Source organism: Symphodus melops (assembly GCF_947650265.1).
Source record: "Symphodus melops genome assembly, chromosome: 10".
In the NCBI taxonomy this organism is placed as follows: Eukaryota; Metazoa; Chordata; class Actinopteri; order Labriformes; family Labridae; genus Symphodus; species Symphodus melops.
The window spans coordinates 14,213,708-14,233,096 of record NC_136700.1 but is presented as its reverse complement, the minus strand read 5'-3'; the positions used below and the strand labels follow the sequence as shown (position 1 = coordinate 14,233,096).

General features: G+C 41.3%; 1 protein-coding gene across 1 annotated transcript in view; it reads right to left on the bottom strand.

The window, feature by feature from the left end:
* Positions 1-1,839: 1,839 nt before the first annotated feature.
* Positions 1,840-19,389, bottom strand: part of arap1 (ArfGAP with RhoGAP domain, ankyrin repeat and PH domain 1) — a 44,845-nt gene continuing 27,295 nt past the window's right edge. Inside the window, exons 14-33 of the mRNA XM_079353321.1 lie at positions 16,845-17,019; positions 16,411-16,545; positions 16,133-16,268; positions 15,348-15,450; positions 14,443-14,635; positions 14,207-14,252; positions 13,830-13,993; positions 12,523-12,735; positions 12,095-12,200; positions 11,842-11,989; positions 11,155-11,238; positions 10,855-10,932; positions 10,609-10,726; positions 9,159-9,272; positions 8,928-9,073; positions 8,758-8,840; positions 7,951-8,010; positions 5,603-5,666; positions 5,144-5,305; positions 1,840-3,478 (exon numbers count right to left, since the gene is read on the bottom strand). Coding sequence (XP_079209447.1) covers positions 3,458-3,478; positions 5,144-5,305; positions 5,603-5,666; positions 7,951-8,010; positions 8,758-8,840; positions 8,928-9,073; positions 9,159-9,272; positions 10,609-10,726; positions 10,855-10,932; positions 11,155-11,238; positions 11,842-11,989; positions 12,095-12,200; positions 12,523-12,735; positions 13,830-13,993; positions 14,207-14,252; positions 14,443-14,635; positions 15,348-15,450; positions 16,133-16,268; positions 16,411-16,545; positions 16,845-17,019 — 2,349 coding nt within the window. The 3' untranslated portion in view covers positions 1,840-3,457. The remainder of the gene's footprint in view (positions 3,479-5,143; positions 5,306-5,602; positions 5,667-7,950; positions 8,011-8,757; positions 8,841-8,927; positions 9,074-9,158; positions 9,273-10,608; positions 10,727-10,854; positions 10,933-11,154; positions 11,239-11,841; positions 11,990-12,094; positions 12,201-12,522; positions 12,736-13,829; positions 13,994-14,206; positions 14,253-14,442; positions 14,636-15,347; positions 15,451-16,132; positions 16,269-16,410; positions 16,546-16,844; positions 17,020-19,389) is intronic.

The following is a 19,389-nucleotide window of genomic DNA, read 5'->3' as shown; positions in this document are numbered from 1 at the left end:
ACATTGTCATAAAACCTGGAGGCCCTGAAAGTTTCTGGCCATATACATTTGTGTACATGTACACGTGTTATGTATAGAGTATGTGGTTTGAAAGTTATCCTTTAGGGTATGTGTTTAATAGTTCTTGCACTGAAGAAAAAACAGTGTATTAAGTGGAAAAAGCAGAGCCATAGGCCATCAACCTTTTATAAAAAAAACACATTTTTGTGACTACAAAGGGTAATTATATGCATGTTCACAAAGAGAAACACACACAACTAGCTGGATGTGTTTAATATAGTTTCAGAGATGAAAAAAAAGAAAAAAAAAAGACTGCTTACAAAAAGAAGTCATCACCCCTCTCTCTCTCTTTGTACTCCATTCTTTTACAACATGCATCACTGTGATGTATTGAAGAAATGTTGACAGTAATCAATGTAAAAAGGTATGCAGACTTACGACCAAAAGTATCCAAATCATTTGTGGATATAAACAGAAAATAAATGATTGCATATATATTCATCCATCATGGCTTCAACCGATTGTTTTTCTGAAGTCACATATATAATTTGTGAGTAATTCCATGTGTGGACGGTTACATAAAGGAGCAATGTGTAAAATATCTACAAAACGGAATTATATAATGACCTCACTGTATCATCAGTCATTGAGAAAGTGCTGGCTTCTCTGTCAACAGTGCAGAAACCACCATGTCCTCCTTCACGAGACTGTTTTTGACAGTTTTGACTGTTTTGGACAGTTTTGGACACGCTTTTGAACATTGGACATGGTTTTGAAAACAAAAGAGAGAGGTTAGAACGCAGAAAGGTTTCAAGACTGATGCACAGCTGGGAAAACACTGAAGCTTCTGTGTCCGCAACATGGCAACCCGTGCAGGATGGAGGGGGCGGAGGGAGACAGCTCTCTCAAATGTTTTGAATTTTGCCTGCATTTTAAATGTTACATGTTTAAGTGACATATTGCTCCTTTAAACACACCTCTCTCTCTTCATCCATTAACATGAAGACAAACAAGTTGCAAAGAAAGATGCACTGAAAAGTTCCACAAACTGAACCATCCCTTAGAGCACAGTAAAAACCATGAAGATACAAGAAGGAAGCAGGAGCAACAGATAATTTTCCTAGAATAACTGACAGTTTAAGATTGAGGGACCACATAAAGGCCTATGGAGTCATTATTGGAACGGTGAGCACAACAACTAGCGCTTTGTGCTTCACCAGAGGCCGCTTTATGACTGGAGAAAGACATCCCACTTTGAAAACGTCTGCCAGAGGGCATATAAGAAGAAAAAGGATAATCAATATTAAGTTTGTGCTTATAGACTGGAATAATTAATATATTTTTTGTTTTCATCATCATACGCACGCACGCACGCTATGGGAGGTGCACGCACACACGCGCGCGCACACACACCGTAAGTATGTTTTACACAAATAACTGCTTTGAAAAGTGTTAAAAAATTAACTTTGAGTTAGGGGGCTGGTGCCATAGTCGTCTGTGCTTGTGCCCCATGTACAGAAGCGTCAGTCCTCAATGAGGGCAATCGGATACGACCTTTCTCGCACGTTGTTCTCTCCCTGTCCCTGATTTTTTTAACTCTATCCGCTGTCCGGTCTTGACAATAAAAGCATACCCCTCCAGAAGAGGTGGACCTAGCATTCTCTGCCGTCCAAATAAAAAGGAAACTTTCGGACAGGTCACACCTTAAGGTGCCACACAGGCAACATGGTTTTGAGGGATATGCCAGCTCATTCAAGCTGGTTAGGCCTGTTGACACGTTCTTGCAGTCCATACAGAATGTTTCGTGGCTTTTCTTCTTCTTCAAAAAACAAAAAACAGTTGAAAAATGTAATGTTTTTAATCCACTTTAATTACAGATAATTAAATGTTACTTTTGTGCAATGTTAGAGGTGTTGATGAACTATACCTATGAACTGCTGCAAACATTTTTATTCTGAGCATGATAAACATATTTATTCCAATATGACTAATTCATTGTACGACTTTACAAATACAACTGGTTAATGACTAAACTGACTATTTATGTACAGAATAGTACGTCTAATAATAACAGGTTTCATTATGTGACCTATTTAAGTTAAAAAATATGTTTATTACATCTTAAAATTGTAAATCATTATATCACATTTTCTGAGTGTAAAACAAAAAAGCCACCTGGCCCTCGACCAGAACTTTCCTCCTTAAATCAGAGGAGAATTAGTTTTTCCACATGCATTTCCTTCATTCACACCCCAAAACAGACACTATGGAGACTATATAATACAACAACAATTTATACAATGTTTCATTCACAAACACACATACAGGACAAAAATATGGAAAGACAAATGGACACAAGCAACATAAAAGAAACTCTAAGGAAGGTTTTCAACAGTACTGGCAAAAGTCTTGCAGAGTAACAAAGATCTGTCACCTGTCACTCCTCATCTCTCAGTCCTGGTCTCAGTGGAACAACTTCTAGACTGAATTAGGTCATTGTCATCTCCGACATCAGCTTTGCTCCAAAAACCAATATTTACGCAATAGAATAAGAGTTAAACATATCAAACATTAAATTAGGATTCAGCTACAACTGAAAGTCAATAACCTTAATTACCTACACTCAGAGCTCGTGCTGACAGTGGTCCAAAGAAGTCTCTTCTGAAACAAATACATTTTCTCCAAATTATGGTTTGTCTGTCATTCCTGTGTCCCATCATGCAACACAGTGATTGTGTCCATCAATACTAAACAATGCAAACAGTGGAATGTCACGTGCAGACTTCCTTCATGTTGAGCACGATGCGAGGCACGACTTCATGATTGTAGTCCATCAAAGGTTCCAGTTCTGTACATCCAGTCGAGTCAAATTGTTCTGTGCATGGAAACCAGCGGTGATGTGTAATATACATGTGCTCCTGTTGTCTGTTTGCTTTATGGTCCGGTTCATTTTTAGCAGAGCAGACGGCCGTGTGAGGCCATAATCCAGAAACAGTATTATTGTCCTTCTTTCTGGTCCATACCGCCGCAGGACGAGGATGTCATTCAAATGTGTGAGGGCAACCGCCAAACCTTCAAAGAGTCAAGAAATCAAAGGAGTACCGTTACATTCTATACTTTTTTTTTGTTTCATATTTTAAAACTTAAACATGTGGTTTTAATGCCTAAACCTACAGTACAGGCCTTTTAAACACAAATGTCTCTCAGACTAATGAGCGTATGGGTGGGATCCATGGCAACCAGAAATTAGACAGGTGAGAAGAGGTGGACCAAACAGTAAGGGTCAGAGGGCGCATACATGCACAAACAGCCAGACGGATGGGACAGTGTGAAAGATAATCCTTCATTTTACACACAAACATTAGGATGTTTTAGTGCCACATTTTGTTTGCATGCTTGTTATTCACCTTCAAAATGATCTGAGAGATGAGTTGCCTTACCTGTGCTTCTGCAACCATTATCGAACATCTCTAAAGAGCTGAAAGATAAATGATAAATGGGGTTATGACAGGGAGGGAGGGCGAGGTACAGATGGAGAGTTGGGGAGGTGTAAAAGAAGAGGGAAGTGAAGACTCTGGACTAAGGGGTGAGAGGCATAAGAAGAGTGTGAAAAATGTTTTTTTTTTTAAGTCTGTGAGGAAGGAGTGATGTGGGGGGAAAAAAAGTGGTGTTAACATTTGAAAGTCATTCCAAACATCACAGATTCAGCTTCAGAGTCAGAACATGGCAGTCAACGATGTTTTTCCATTTGTCCCACACATACACGAGTGTCACACAAACGGACAAACCAACACACGCGGCCAGCATCCAATATTCATATCACTTCAGGTTGAAAATTGGACTTTGCATTGGATTAAAGTCAGTCTGTCACACACACACAAACACACACACACACACACACACACACACACACACACAAACATCCCACACAATAACCCAGGTCCTGCTGCTGCCCCATCACCAAAGCAATCCCACCTCCTAACGCAAAAATTGCACCAAAAAACCCCCCAAAAAAACCGTTGATCAATAGAAAATATCTGGAAGGCAGCTACACAGCAGTCTGATGGTGTCAGGGAAAGTCACAGCAGACTGAGTTGAATTCTTATGTGCTGCTGCAGGCTGCAGCAAACTAATGAGAGGCATGTGATGGCTGAAACAGCAGAAGGAGATGACTGCATCATCAGATTGTGGATATTCGGTCCCTTAGCACAAAGACTTAGTGCAGACTGAATATGTCTGGATGGCTGCACTCTATTTTAAATGAAAAAAGAACAGATGGTAAGTGGGGATGCTAATGCCGTTGAACAGGTCTGGTTTAATGTCAGTGCGCTTGAAATGTAGTCCAGAACACTAATGTTGATGATTTGCTAAAGCATACAACTGTGTGAGCTGATAAGGCCAGCAGTGCTTTGAAAAACAGTCTTAACCAGAGTTTGCCTGCAGGCAGGAGTTTAATTCAAATACGTTACGTCTTGGTTTCTGTCCTTGGTGTTTTTGCAGCCGGCTTTGGCAGAGCCTCGCCAAAATAACATTTCTAAATTCTGTTCAGTTGTTTCTTGGTTCAAACCTCCTACAAAATGAAGATGCAGCTGTCTACTCCTCTTAACTTTGTCTGGGTTCTTAAACACTTTTAGTGCCAGGCACAAATTAGTCTTTTTTTTGTTGTCGTGGGGAAACAAAAAACAAACGACAACAATCACTAGCGTATCTTAAAGAGCCTCAAAGTCTAATTTAAAGTTAAGAAAAGTTAAGAACCCAGATCCTGTCATGGTTTTTAAATTAATGATAAATCATGGATCAGAGACTGTTGATGCTGAGCAGGCGCAGCCCTCACCCTCTGTCTCCTTTTTGGACGACTTAATAACGAAAGAGAAAGAAAAATAATGAGAGATCACCGAGTGTGCATGTTTTAACACATTTTAATGCACGATCGTACATCTCAAATATTTAAACTTCTGAATGGAGTCCTGTTCTGAAAATGTAAACAGCACATGCTCAGAGTAAATTTGTTCTGCTCACTGAGGATTAAGGCTGAGGGTCTGGACCACCTGAACAGCATGAATGCCTCTGATAAGCCAGGAGCTTTCGACTGAGCTTCCTGGTTTGTCCGAGATTAGTCCCAGTGATTGGTAGGTTCACTCACAGCAAGCGGGTCTTGGCTGAAAGCCGCTACGCTGTTCCGCATCTCATTCTCACTGCCGCGCAGTGGAATCAGCGACACGTTACCATGACGCGCGTCCGTCGGCCTCTCACGGTTCACGCGTTTCTGCTGGATGCCGTCTTGGGGCCACACGTCTCCATCATACTGCGATGAGAGGTGGACACGGACAGAAGAGGAATAAAAGACAGATTTTACAATATAGCATTAACATGGTCAGCTAAACATTTAGAATCATGTCACCATCCTATAATGTTTTTGACTCAAAACTGAGGATGACCACATTCAAAATGAGGCGAGTTTGAAAACAGGACGAGTGAACTGTGTCGTAAACAGTGAGATATCCTGATGCATGAGTTTTAAACAATAAAAAACAGTGTGGTCAACTTCTTGTTTCTCGTGTGTTCTTTTTGGTGCGCGAGAGTCACAGTGAGAAAGTCACACCTGGATACTGAGAAAAGTAGCATACCACTCCCTCATCTCCGACTGCGTGTCACAGCAAAGATACCTGCAAATCAAAAAAAGGGTGACAAAGTGAGGCAGACAGCGTGATAATAATCTGGAGGTGGTGTGTGTGTGTGTGTGTGTGTGTGTGTGCATATGTGTGTGTAAGGTCTGGGGAGGAAAGAGTAGATAGGGACCTTTAGAAGGAAAGGGAAAAGTCGATAAACAACCAGAAGAAACGGAGAGAGAGAGAGAGGAAGTCAGAGATATTTAATGAAATCACCACATCATCTTTTAGGACCTCCTTCTTGTTACATAGCACTATAAGCACAACCACAGAGTGTTGTTCCTCATTTAAACTACCCAATCAGAGGCAGTGATCAGAGTGTGTGTTTGTGTCCATCAAAAAAGGTTTTACACTTCTCTGTGATGTCTGTATATTTATGCCCCTCAAGGTGTTGTGATCGAGCCCTCTGAGCCATCAGCCATGCTGAATAAATAGGTTTTATTCATGCCGTAAAGGTTGCTATGAGCTCACATGTGTTCTACAACAATTATGCAAGTTCTCTCCACTGAGGCGCAACGAATCACCGACTGGAGAGCTGAGCAAAAACACTGCGGTGCACACCAAATATAAATTTAGCTACCATCAAGAGATTTGCTAACTCACACACGCGCACACACCTCCTCCTTTTCCCAAGTTTACATCATTAAGGCCAGCAGAGCTTGATAGTGCTTGTTGGGATACGAAACAGTGCGGTGACTCTACTCGAGCAGTTCTGTCTTCTGCTATGTTCTACAATCACGTTCTCTCTTTGCAATCAACCGCGTCGCTAATCTGAACACATTATCAGCTGCAGAGAAAGGAAAATGCCTCTCATTTAACACTGATTCAAGCGTACATAATACTCTGGAGACATAAGAACTTCTTAAAAGGATGTCGGCGGCTACCTTTAGCTGATAAAATACTGCCACAAATTGTGAAAATTAACAAAAATTAATTAAAGTGATAAGAGTTTTAAAAGGAAAGAAGCTGAAACAGGATAACACCGAGCATAGAGAGCGGCTAGCTAAGTTAGATTAAAGAAAAAGGGTTTTTGTCAGCCCAACATTTCTAGATCTTTATCCATCTTTTCTAACATATTTTCACATTATTTCTAACTCTTACACTCTTTTCCTCACTAAGTTTCCTTCTTGACATACTGTTTCTCCCTCTTCACTGTGACATGCCGCCTTTCTTTTTTCCCCACTTCCTCTGCATGCCTTCTTTCACGCTTTCTTCTCCACTCCCCTCTCTCTGTCTCTTCCTCTCAGGTGTGTGTCTTTAACTTTTGTGAGTCCCGTTACAACAGAGCTGACGTCTCCTGCTGACACAGTGGAGCCCACTATAGCACGAACACATGGACACACACTGAGCGAGCACACTGATGTACACACGTTCATGAATGTAGTGTACATACAGAAGCATGTTTAAGAGAGGGACTCACGATCAGAATAGAGTCATGGTTACAGGTGTCGTCATGTGCATTTCCCCCCCCTGGGTGGAGACGACCTTTCATACGCCTCCTCTTCCAAACTCTCACGCAGAGATCTGACCCGTTTTCCCTGCCTACAGAGATACAGCTTGCTGTTTCTAACGTTGGTCATGTTTACATGCGCATCAAAAATGAGATTATGCTGCCACTGAGGGGAAATAAGACGGTGTAAACCAAGAACGTGACAGGAGGACTGAATCAGTTACGACTGAACGCGGTGCAGAAGTGCAGAGAGGTGAGAAAGGAACAAAGCATGTGGCTTTAACTGCAGGAAGAGAACTAGTTCTCGTAGTTCTCACCTGTGCGCCGACGTGAGTGGCCGCATATCCAGTAGCACCTGAATTTCCCTCGGGATCAGTAAAGTATCTATCTATCTATCTATCTATCTATCTATCTATCTATCTATCTATCTATCTATCTATCTATCTATGAATGACTGAACGTGAATAAGAAAATGACAGTCTTCCTCTTCTCTACTTCACACTCACTTGGGCGTGGAGATAGTTAAAGAGCATTAGGATGGCTAACTGTTCAGACCATGCACCAAATCTGTCTTGGGCTGGGATGTAGCACAGTGGAGAGAATTGTTTGGAATAAACCATCTATACTTGTTTAACTTTAAATTGCACATACAGTACATTTTCATTCCTGCAGCGTTCATGCCTTAAATTTCCCTCAGGATCAATAACGTATCCATCCATTAATCCATCTAACTTGAGTTGGACTCTGCTGAGCTCCGACGTCCTGCCTGACAGTTATGATTTGTATAGTTAGGTCTACAAGCTGCAGATGTAACTGTGGACACATACTCACCACTGCTGTTTCTCGGGCTTCTCTTGTTTCTTACTCTCATACACCACTGTCAGCCCCCAACTAGAAGACAGACAGAAACATGGAATAACAATAACAATCAACAACAATCATAAAAGCTCCAGTGCTTGTGATTCATGAGCTCAGTCTGCCCCCTAGTGGTCACTCTTTTCACAAGACCAAATTAACCATTTCAGAGGAGTCATGTCTGAGGAAATATTAGCTTTATATAAACAAAGAGGAGAAAGAACATCAGAAGTATATTAACTGACAACAATTGTAACTGTTATATTGTAACTGTTTTTAAAGACTCTTATTTATTTATTTTTATTTATTTGAACCAATGTGGTTGTTTATAACGTGTCAGTGGTTTTCTTATTTTGTACATTCATTCACATAACGACTAATGCATTCAAAAGATTTTTTCATCTACATTTAAACGATCCATCTTGTATTTGCCCTCCTGCTTTATTCAAACAGAGGAGGGGTGCATAGGTTTGTGTATACTGAAGTTACTGAAGTGGCGTACACTTCACCGTCTGAACACATATTTAAAAGCATCCGACTCGATAACTCTTTGTGTGACTGTATCGTCCTCATGTCACATGTGACGTGTGCTCTTTATACACGACAGGTATGTGGTATGTTCTGACTTTTTTTCATGAGTGATTGACAATAGTCGATATTTTCCCAGTGGGTTTCAATTTTTCTTTGTTGTTACTGGAATAGCATCACCGGTCACACTTTTCTAGCTGCTCTGTAGTGGTGTTGAGGATGATAGGAAGTGACATCAGTGCTTCTGGTGCTCACCATGTGGGAGGCCTGAGTTTCTTCTTCACTCCTAGGTAGACCTTTAGGTTTTTAACGGGCCATTCACGCTCTGAACGATTACTCTGAGAGACGAAGAGACAGAAAAAAGTCATTCAGCCGGACAGCGAACACACAGTGACGACTTGATAAAGATGAACTCGAAATCTTACTCGGATTTCTTTGTACATTCTCAGAGAGTTAGAATTGAGGATGAAATATCGGTCATGAAAACTTCCAGAGGAGAGTCCCAATCCCAAGATGCTTCGCTCTTCTCTGAATTTCATAATGCCGTGTTTGGAAGCATCCACTTTACTGGCTGAAGAGCAGATTGAGAGATTAGTAACAATATGAACTGAGAATAACAAAAGAGAATCATTGTCATCATTAGTCTGTTTGTTCACCTAAGTAGAGGATCATCATGTCCATTGCAAAATGCTTCTTGATGAGCAGATTGGAGTCTGTTCCAAAGGAGTGAAGGATGGGTAAGACTCGCTCCTGGTAGTGCAGCGGCCGCTCTGAAAAAAGCACAGCAAAATACAGACGGGTGTATAAAACAATGTGAGAGGCGGTCATTCTTTTTTGAAAGATTTAATTTATGGCTTGTAATGTAGGACAGTGGATCGAGCCAGAAATCACAGATTGAGAGAGTGGGGTTAACATGTGGCGCACAGGTCTGAGACGTGGGCTTGAGGACTAAAGCCTTTTGTACATGCGGTGTGCAAACCGAACACACCGTCGCTCCTGGTGCACAATGTTTTGAAAGCTTTAAAAAAGTTCTAGAGTTTCTATTTTCAAGAATTTTGAATTTAGTTGACAATGTGTTTATGTCTTGCTTTCACACCTACATACCAAGCTTAAAAATAGCTGCTGATATTGTTTGTCTTGAAAGGTGACTGACAGAATTCCCTGCGGCTCATCCCATGACTCATCCTCTTTCTGTATTCTTTATTTTCCTGATATCATTCCACAGTGACTTTCTCTAACCAGCAGGTTGGGTTTTCAGTCCAGTGACAGGAAATTTGCCAGATGAGTTGAGCGTTTCTGGCATTTGATAAGCCACCCGCAGGTTGTCTGGGTAGGAACCAGATGGCCCACATACCGTGGCTCAAAACAAACCACGACACACCGTCACATTGCTGACAGTGATCTCTTGGTCTCTGGAGTTTGTGTTTTGGCTTCAGGTAGGTCAGATTGCAGGTTGAGCTGAGAGCTATATACAAGATTTGAGGTCTTTACATTTGTTGAGTTGTTTATTGTTCTTCTTTAAAGAGGACATGTTATCCCCCTTCTCCACCTTTACAAACAGTCTCCTGTGGTCTAGATGGAACATCTGTGCTGTGGTCAAAATATAGCATGAATCAAGAACCAGAGGAGGTTTGTGACCCTGTATAAACCAGCTCTCTCAGAACACTTTGTTTTAGTGTGTGTCTCTTTAAATGCAGTGAGCACCCCCTAAGTTTTTCCCATTAGACATCACTCCTTCGCTAGCAAGAATAAAAATTAAAAATGGCAGACCTGTGCAAAGGTTTGCTCTATCAGCTGGGGGTGGAGTCTATGGGTGGAGATACCAGGGAAGGGGATTTCTTTCCCAGAACCCCACTGTGATGTCACAAGGAGAGCACATGTACCTCGTGTTTCCCCAAACATGTTAAAATACACGACATGTAGATTTTCCACAATATATCCCATTTAAATGTTAATTTTGCATTATTCATCATGTTGCTGTCTGAATGAAGAAATAATAATTGTTGATTTAGAGAGGAAGAGAGCGGAAGAATTTAAGAGGTCAATTAAGATATGTCTATGGACAAATAATTAAAAAGCTTCTTCCTGTATTTTTATGCGCCCTACCCATTTCCTCCTTGTCGCTGACCTCCCAGCAGCTCCAGTACTCTTTGTCTTTTACCGGGATGTTGCGCCGGTCCAGAACCTCACAGGTCAGCTCTGCAGCTGTCATAGAACCAGGGATCTGAAGGAGGAAGTCGCACGGCTACTCAGCAAAAGGGTTGACAGTAGTGTTACCCTGCAGCACTAATTTTAAGGTCAACCGGGTGCCAAAATTGTAAAAAGGAGAGTGTAACTGTCTCAGTACATCACCTTGACATGTTGCTCTGCTGTGTCCTTCTTCTCCTCCAGATAAACCGTGCAGATGAAGTGACCTCCAGGTTCAGTGCTCTGAAGCGTCCGTGGCAAATAAACAAAAAGAATGAAGTAGTGATTGTCATTTTTGTTTATCTTTATAGAATGACGATTTCTAAAAGATTATCATGTCACACTCTGACAGAAGTCAAAACACTGAACAAAAACAACACAGATCATAATCAAAGCAACAGATTATCCAAACCGTCTTCAATAAACAAGATCGTTACTTGATTTACATGACTGTGTAGGACTCACAGGAAACTTCATGTTGAGTTTCTCTCGAACTTGGATGATAACAGTAATCTCCTCGAGCTGCTTCTTTAGCTGCTGCTCATCCACCTGCAAACAATGAATCTATTATCAAGTAGCATAATACTTTAATTACACATCATGGCACTCTTGAGAGCTCGATCAGAAACCTCCACTCATTATCTGCTCATTTTTGATGAATGAAACGAGAGATTCATTATTGATGTTATGTGAGCTATTCATAATCATATCATAAAAAATGTAATGTGCTTACTGTAGCAGGGTGGTTTCTTTATATAAAAGTCACATTTACTCAGGAGAGGAAAACAGTGGGCATTTAGTACCTTCTAATATTTTTGAAATATATTTTTATTACAAACTGATGGCTTTAAGAACCACACAGTATCCCTGAACGCTGAAGTAAACAAATGCCTCTTGGAAATTAGCCACAAAGGCTCAATTTGCTCCTTTTCTCGTCCATGTCATCATTTAAGACAAAGTGATCGAAACGTTCTGTGCTGTGGTGTGTTGTGCTTTTAGGGCATTTCCTTTAAAAGGTGTCTTTTTTTTATCTACTCCAGAGATTCAGGACATTGCCCGGAGCATATTTCACTCTACATTTTTAACTTGTCTTGGAAAAATGTTGCCCTCCCATTAAGCCCCATGTCTGATAAGGTTAGTAGTGAGTCTGACCTCAAAGATGAGTGTGTAGAACTGGATGAGGTCCTCTATGGCGCGACCAGCAGTGTAGTCCTTTCCGTCAGTTTGGAACAGTGTGGGACCGAATACTATGGCCAGGTTATGGAGGTTCATCTGATTGAGCTCTGAAAAACGCTGCACGCTGAAACACACGTGGGACAAAAACATGAGCATACAACAGACACACAGACACGTACAAGAAGATGTGTATTCATGAGGGTTCCGCGTGTGTGTGTGCGTTTCTCACCAATAAAGGTGGTTAATAAGAGCTTGGAGAGTAGCTTTGTTGACCCGTGGCAGTCTCTTAAACAGCAGCTGGTACTGGGAAATTTTCATACTTTCGTCTTGGAGGGCTGGAGTCACAGATAAAGAGCGGGAAGGAGAACAGTGAAAATGGAGGGGACGGCAGGATCAAAAGGAGTGTCATAAAATGTGAGTGAAAGAGGAGGGAAGTACAAAATGAAAGCGGGAGGAAATAAAAGGGAGACTGTGACAGATATAGGAGTCTTACCGACACATACAGCATCTTCGAACCTCGTAAAATAAATATAACAGGCATGGTACCACGAGGTGTAAGTGGAAAACTGTGTTTTATGCCGCGGGTGAACTGACCTGTTCTTAAATCACAGCACTTGACTGCACTTAAGAGAACAACCTCAGTGTGGTAAGTCTTACCAGCAGTATTGAGCCAGGTGGAAGAATCCTTTGACGTGAACAGTCCCTCCTCTAACTCTCTGAAGAAGCGTTTGAGTGTGTTGGACACGTCGTCTACCTGGTGCTCTCCTTCCCTCAGGCGAACACTGCGAGCGTCCTGACGGAATTTCTCCAGCAGCGCTGCCACGCGGGAGTTCACTCCGCTCTTACGATAGATCCCCTCAGATGTCAGGCCTTTAAAGAAAACAAATACACAACACAAGAAACTCAACGACTTGGAAAATGCACATTAAGAAGATGGACCTCAAAAAGGAACATTAATGAAACACAAGAGAAAGGATATAGGGACAGCATAAACATATTGTATTTTACATTCTTCAGTGTCTTTAATAATGGATTGTTTAAAGACAAAAATAGAAAATATATGAAAATGTCCTGACAGTGAATAAGTGTTTAAATGACAAAGTACACATTATGTCCACTAGAGGGCTTCTGCCCATTACAAAACGTGTGTCACTTGTAGGGAAACAGATACCAAAGCTCAATGAGCTGCATTTCCTTTTACGGCTCCGTCATCAGAGGTCCAGTGTGTTTCAATAATTTGTCATACGGTTTAAAATATCCTGCACTGTATTACAACACAAAGGACAATTACATCAGACAATGCGTCATCACAAATGAGCACTATGACGAGAAGCCAAAGAGTTCTGCCCTGACATCCAGGAAAACTGACCAGAAGGTTTTATGTTCCTGACAAGAATATAGAGAACATCAGCATAATGACAGCCTTACACACACATACATGGAAACACACGTGCATACAGATAACAGTAGAAATGCAGGAGTTAGAGGAGGAAAGGATCCAATAGAAATAGACGAATAGTCAGAGTCAAAGAAGACAGGTCAGCTGTTAGAGGTGGGAGGAAGACAAAGAATGAGTAACAAGGGACAGAAGAGGGAGAGAAAAGGAAGGAGCAAAGGGAGAAACAGAGGTGGAACAGAGTAGTTTTGTTTTCTTGCTGTCTGCTGTTCTCATGCTGAGCCAGATATCCTGCAGTTTAAAGTCACACAAGGACACACACAGAAAAATAGACAGCGCCAGATCAGCAAACACAGTCACGCCAAGAAAGATACAAAACTGCTTACAGCTCAGCAGCCTGTGTACATCAACGTCTGTGATGTAAATGCATGTGTACATGTGTGGCAGAGATAAGGAGAAGGGTTTGAGGACTGTGTGTGTATTTCTTTGTATACACACTGTGTGACATGAAGGGAAACTCTATCTTTAAAAAAACATTTGTTCCAGCATCTTTGTCTCCGTGTCTCACCGCACTGCGTGATGTAGCCGATGCAGCTGTGTACTATGACAGGGATGTCTGTCTCTGTCAGCTGCTGCTGGCTCAGAGTGTCTCCTCCGCTACCCGCTGCCGCCTGGATGGCACTGCACCAGCCGCCAAAGTCCAACTTCCTCTCTCCCTCGATGTACAGGGTTCTTAAAAAAGAAAAGAGACGAGACGAGAAGGGTTAACAAGTGACAAAAACATTCAACAGCCGAAGAGAAGACGGCAAAAAATAAAAACATGTAATTGTGGGAAAACTTGAAGATAAGACAACAAATCATCTATTAAAGATTTGGCTGAGTTGCATAGATCTGAACACAGATTATTTTTTTTCTCCATGAATAACTAGTAAACTCTTCTCTCACCTGCCTTTCTCCACCAGCACCAGCACCTCATTGTCTTGTTGAATAGCTGTACAACACAAAAGCAGAGTTAGCATGTGTTTCTAACCTGAGCTTGTAACTGCTTCATTTTACTCCCATGTGTGTCTTTGTTTACTTCCAAATGACTTTCAGTCTGACTTCATGCGTGTACTGAGGGCAGTGTGTATTCATTCAAAGTGTGAGCGTGTATTTTTGTGGTTTTCAAACGCCACACTCACAGAGTTCATTCAGCTTGCGGAGGTGGATCTCCTCTCCGTGGCTGTCCGCCAGATAAGCGTGGAGCGTGGAGCCCACCAGAGCGAACCAGCCGACCTTGGATGTTTGTAGGTTCAAACCGTCTTTACACTTCAGACGTCCGATCCGCTCAAAGCCCAACCTCAATAAAGGCTCTGCAGAGGCTGGGATGAGGCTCTGCGAATGAACACAAAGCACCGTATTCATTTGTAATTCATTCATTATTATTATTTTGCAGTTCTTTTGATGACGATTTAACCACTTTAGTCGGCCTATTACTGAAACACTTGGCTCAAAATAATATGAATTAAGTTGTTTGAATAATGGTTAAAGCTCCTTCACAATAGTGCAATGCTGATGGGATTGCTGGTTACAGAGTGGTGTTTCAGTAACCATGCAACAAAATTCTCCTTTCGTTTAGTGTCACAATAAATAAACTTGTCTTAAATCAGCCAATTCAGAAATGTCTGTTTAAGTTCAGGTGCTTTATGATCCTCAGCCTAACTGACACATTTAAAGGATTTACAGATAACTACAGAAAGAAGAACACCTTGGCTGATGCATCTGCTCTAGAATAAAGCCAACACTGGCTTTCAACTGTTGTGAGCAGGGGATCAAATAAACCATAATGCAGCTTACAGTTATCTCAGCTGTTAAAGGGTGCTACTCTGAAGGAAAATATGCAACACAGGAAACAAGTCAGCAGTAGCCAGCCGGTCCTGACCGCGAAGCAGCACTTCCCGAATCAGCGATGTAGAACTCCAAACCTTCCACTTAGCGGTGCGCTCCAATTTCATTCCTCCCAAAAACTATGAGGGCGTCAAATCTTCTCTATCTAAATAAAGGCTCCTCTGAGTCTTTGTATATCTATGAAGTGTTTGGTGGTTACCTTCGCGATAGACTTGACCCATTCCTTGTGGCTGTCTGGGTCATCTGTGCCAAACAGATAGAGACGCTCTGACTCTGAGTAGAGTTCAAACGTGTGTTCATACCTGATGGTCAGGAAGAGGAAGTGAGGTGAGGACATGTCAAATATATTTCTAATCACAGAAAATTCTGGATAACACACCAATTCAGTTTTAGCTGAACATTTTATTACCGTGTGTAGAATAGTATTTCAAGACGGCCGATCGATAGATAGATAGATAGATAGATCGATAGATAGATCGATAGATCGATAGATAGATACTTTATTGATCCCAAGGGAAATTCAAGGCATCCAGTAGCAATATACAGACAGGCAGGACACAAGACATTAGTTACAATACACACCCGCTGTCCCCCCTCCCCTCTGTATACAATAATCCCCCAAACAAGATTTAGCAGCCCCTATGTGACTAAGAGTAAACATAATTACAGGTTAAACCTGTGCAGTTAGCATTAGCATTAGACTTAAACTTATAGAAGTTTAAGTTAAAGAGCCTTAGAAACAAAAGTGCTGACCTTCTAGAAACTAGTTACATGTGCATGTACAGAGGTGTTTGAGGTAGTGAGAGAGGTGTGAGTACAGTCATTAAACAGTCAATGCAGGGATGCAAATTGGGCCAGTATACAAAAGGAAAATAAACATGTTCGCATGTTTGTCTTTGTGTGTGTGTGTGTGTGTGTGTGTGTGTGTGTGTGTGTGTGTGTGTGTGTGTGTGTGTGTGTGTGTGTGTGTGTGTGTGTGTGTACCCGTGTTTGTCATGGGCATCAACAGTCAAGCAGACTATCTCTGAGGCCTTCAGGGATCCATTCGGGTTCGAGTTCTTGTCACTCTCATAGTAGCTGAAGGTGCCATCATTCAGCGTGCACCAGCGACGGCTGAACTCTACACAAACAGCACAAGTAAAGATGAAAGCAATCAAAAGAATACCATTTCCATCTATTCTCAATCAGTCTCTTCATCGTTTGAGCTAATTATCGCTGTGTTGTGAAAAGAATCGGAGACTATGTTAGACGTCTGTAAATACCTTCTCTGGTCTTGCGCTCTGTGGTTGCCCTAGCCATGGAAGCAGTCTTGAATAGGAAGCCATTGTGAGACACGCATGGTTGTGGCGAATAATGAAGCGCCTCCATGTCCCCGCCCACCTCTGACCGCGGCAGCTCTGCAGGGGAAAAAAATGGAATAGACAAAGTCAAATTATCTTCTAGTGCAAAACATACCATAAGAGCTGTCATGTGTTGGCAGTCAAAAAAGTTAAATGGGAAAGTTGTGAATACCAAAAACCTCCTTAGCACGGCAGGAATGTGAGTTTGGTTATGTAACATTTAGATATATCATTATTGTTGGGAAAGCAAATGTCACCGAGACAACAGCTTTATATCCAAGACACACTTTAGAATATCTTTTTTCAGTTTCAAACCCAGATAACAATCTGCCACAATAGCCAGAGTTATACTGTACCTGTGTTGAGATTGTGGCTAATTAGCTCAGCCTGCAAAGGCTGCGAGTGTGCGTTGGCCAGGGACAGAGGGGAAGGCCAACTTGCCATACCAGTAGAACAATTAACATCTGCGCCACAGAAAATCAGGCTCAACGTCTCGAGAACATCGCTGCACTGCACGTTTATACAGAGAGCCTGGAGAGATAAACAGAACGTCAAATGGTAAGTAAATCCTCATGTGCAAAGTAGAAGAAGACAGACACAAGATGCACGGTGAGCAATTCATCTAATAGTTGTATTCATTGCAGCCCTGGTGTCAGGGGTGGAATATATTGAAATGATGTGGACAGAAGAGAGTGAGTGTCCAGGAGTAATAGGGCGCCAACGACACAGAAGAGAAGAGGGAATATATAATAAAAAAAAGTAGTGGGAATAATACTAAACGGATAATAAAGTCATCACTTTTGTACTTTGGTCCTTCAGCTGACTGGGCTTTAACCATGGCATGTGATCCTCTGTCAGCTTTGCTACAGAGGAAATAGCTGAGTTCAAACTCGGGGTTGTCTGTGTACTCAGGCTCTGAAAACATGATCCAGAACTCGCAGTGCAACAGTGTAACGTGCATCCTGAAGCTAAGACTTGCCAACACTGCTGTGCCCTCATCTGGTGGAAATAAAGTCATGTGTGCACTGTTATTGTTGAAAAAAAAACCTAATATACAGTAAGGTCAATATATAAAAAATAACCTAATATACAGTAAGGTCAATATGAAAAAAAAAAAAAAAAGCTAAAGCAATTATTTTTGGAATCAGCAGGATCTATGGAGGTTATTATGATGAACAAACTACAAACAGGGTTCTCCCAAGCATTTCAAGTTTTGTTCTAGCTAGTTGAGTCCCCTTTAAGTCCACTCCATGCACTTTTAATAACAAAGCAACCCACACAGTCATTTTAGGGTGATTAGTATCCAAGTCCCAATCCTTTTTGGTTCAACCCAGAGGTTCACTGGGGGAAAGGGACACTGCACTAAGACTCAAGTAACTGCTTTGAGAGATGTTCGCTATGTTTGTTTATTGCTGCTGGATCCCTGCTGGAACATTTTTAATATATTCTTGTCATGTTTCTGGGTTGTCTTGAGGTGTTAGATTGACTACGAGGGTTGTCTCTTTGTGTCTTTGAAGGGAAAATGAGGACATTTCCAAGATATTTTCCTCTGAAAAGTTCCTGTTGAACTTTTGTGTGCAAGAAGCAGCATGACACAGATCTGCTGAAAAAAGAGGAAAACTGAAAACCCTTACAATCAGTTAGTGAAAGGTGAACACACTTGCCACCGACATCACCGGACTGTACAATCTCTGATTTACTTCATAGAAGTAGAATCATTTAAACAGCCCAACCATGAGAACCAAATACAGACTTAATCTAATTTATTGAATTTACTTAACAAGGACAGTGCACATTCATCAAGATATCGGCAAAACGTGTGTGTGTGTACATATGCTGTAATCAGAACAACAGTTTAACTTAATCTGTAGTCCTGAGGCGGGCACTTACAGAAAATATTTAACAATTCGACTATTGTAATACACTGCACAGGACAGTCCAAAAGACGGCACACAGAAAAGCACACAAACCGTTTTACAGGCTAAATTGACAACTTTGTCACATTACAAATAACAGGCCCACATACAATAAGAGATGAGCCAGAGGCCCCCGGCAAAAGAGCTGGAGACAGATAACATGTACGATATAAGGTGAAATACTTTGAAATTCAAAAAGTCAACCTCATAGTGTTATCCAGGGACATAACAGAACTTTATTTCTGTTTTGTTTTTTTTAAATAGAAAGTGTAATAAATGTTGACAAAGTTGCTGTATTTGGTTCAAATGCCACAATAGCGGGATCAGTGATGTAGGGTGATCTCTTCTGATTGGCTGAGTGAGGATCACATGCTTCTCGACCTTACTGAGGTGCAGAAGGCTGGCCATATGTAATGTTTGTGGAAATTACCAAAAATAGTCACTTGCCCTATAAAGGGTTAAACAGAAATTATTATTTCTCCTGGTGTAGTTACATTGTGTTGGTACTGAACCGTCTCTCCTAATTTGTCACCTGAATAATATTCATCCTGTCACTGTGCTTTTTCTGGATAAAACCCCTCAATGGTGAGGGGAACACTTCAAACTGCACGTTTGTTACCTGTACTTCTATTACTCATTATACTGAAAGTATAGAAAATCAAAAGGTTTCCTGTCCAAAATGTCTTTGTGCTCTTGGAGACAGAGCTGATGGCTTTCCATGTGCTCAACAGTACAGCAGTATGTCGTCATGTTTGATACGAGCATGACGTGCATATCGGCTTGTGCTGACTGTGAAGTGAGTAAATGTCTTAAAAAGTATGTGACAGACTTTTCCAAGAATTATATCACAACAAGCAGGATGATAACACCGTGCTGTCATCAGACTGTAGCCTCACTGTAAGCTATGAAGTATAAATGCAACCACAAATAATGAATCCACCTCTAAAGAAAGAGGAAGGAGTTATGGTAGTTATGAGTGAGTTAT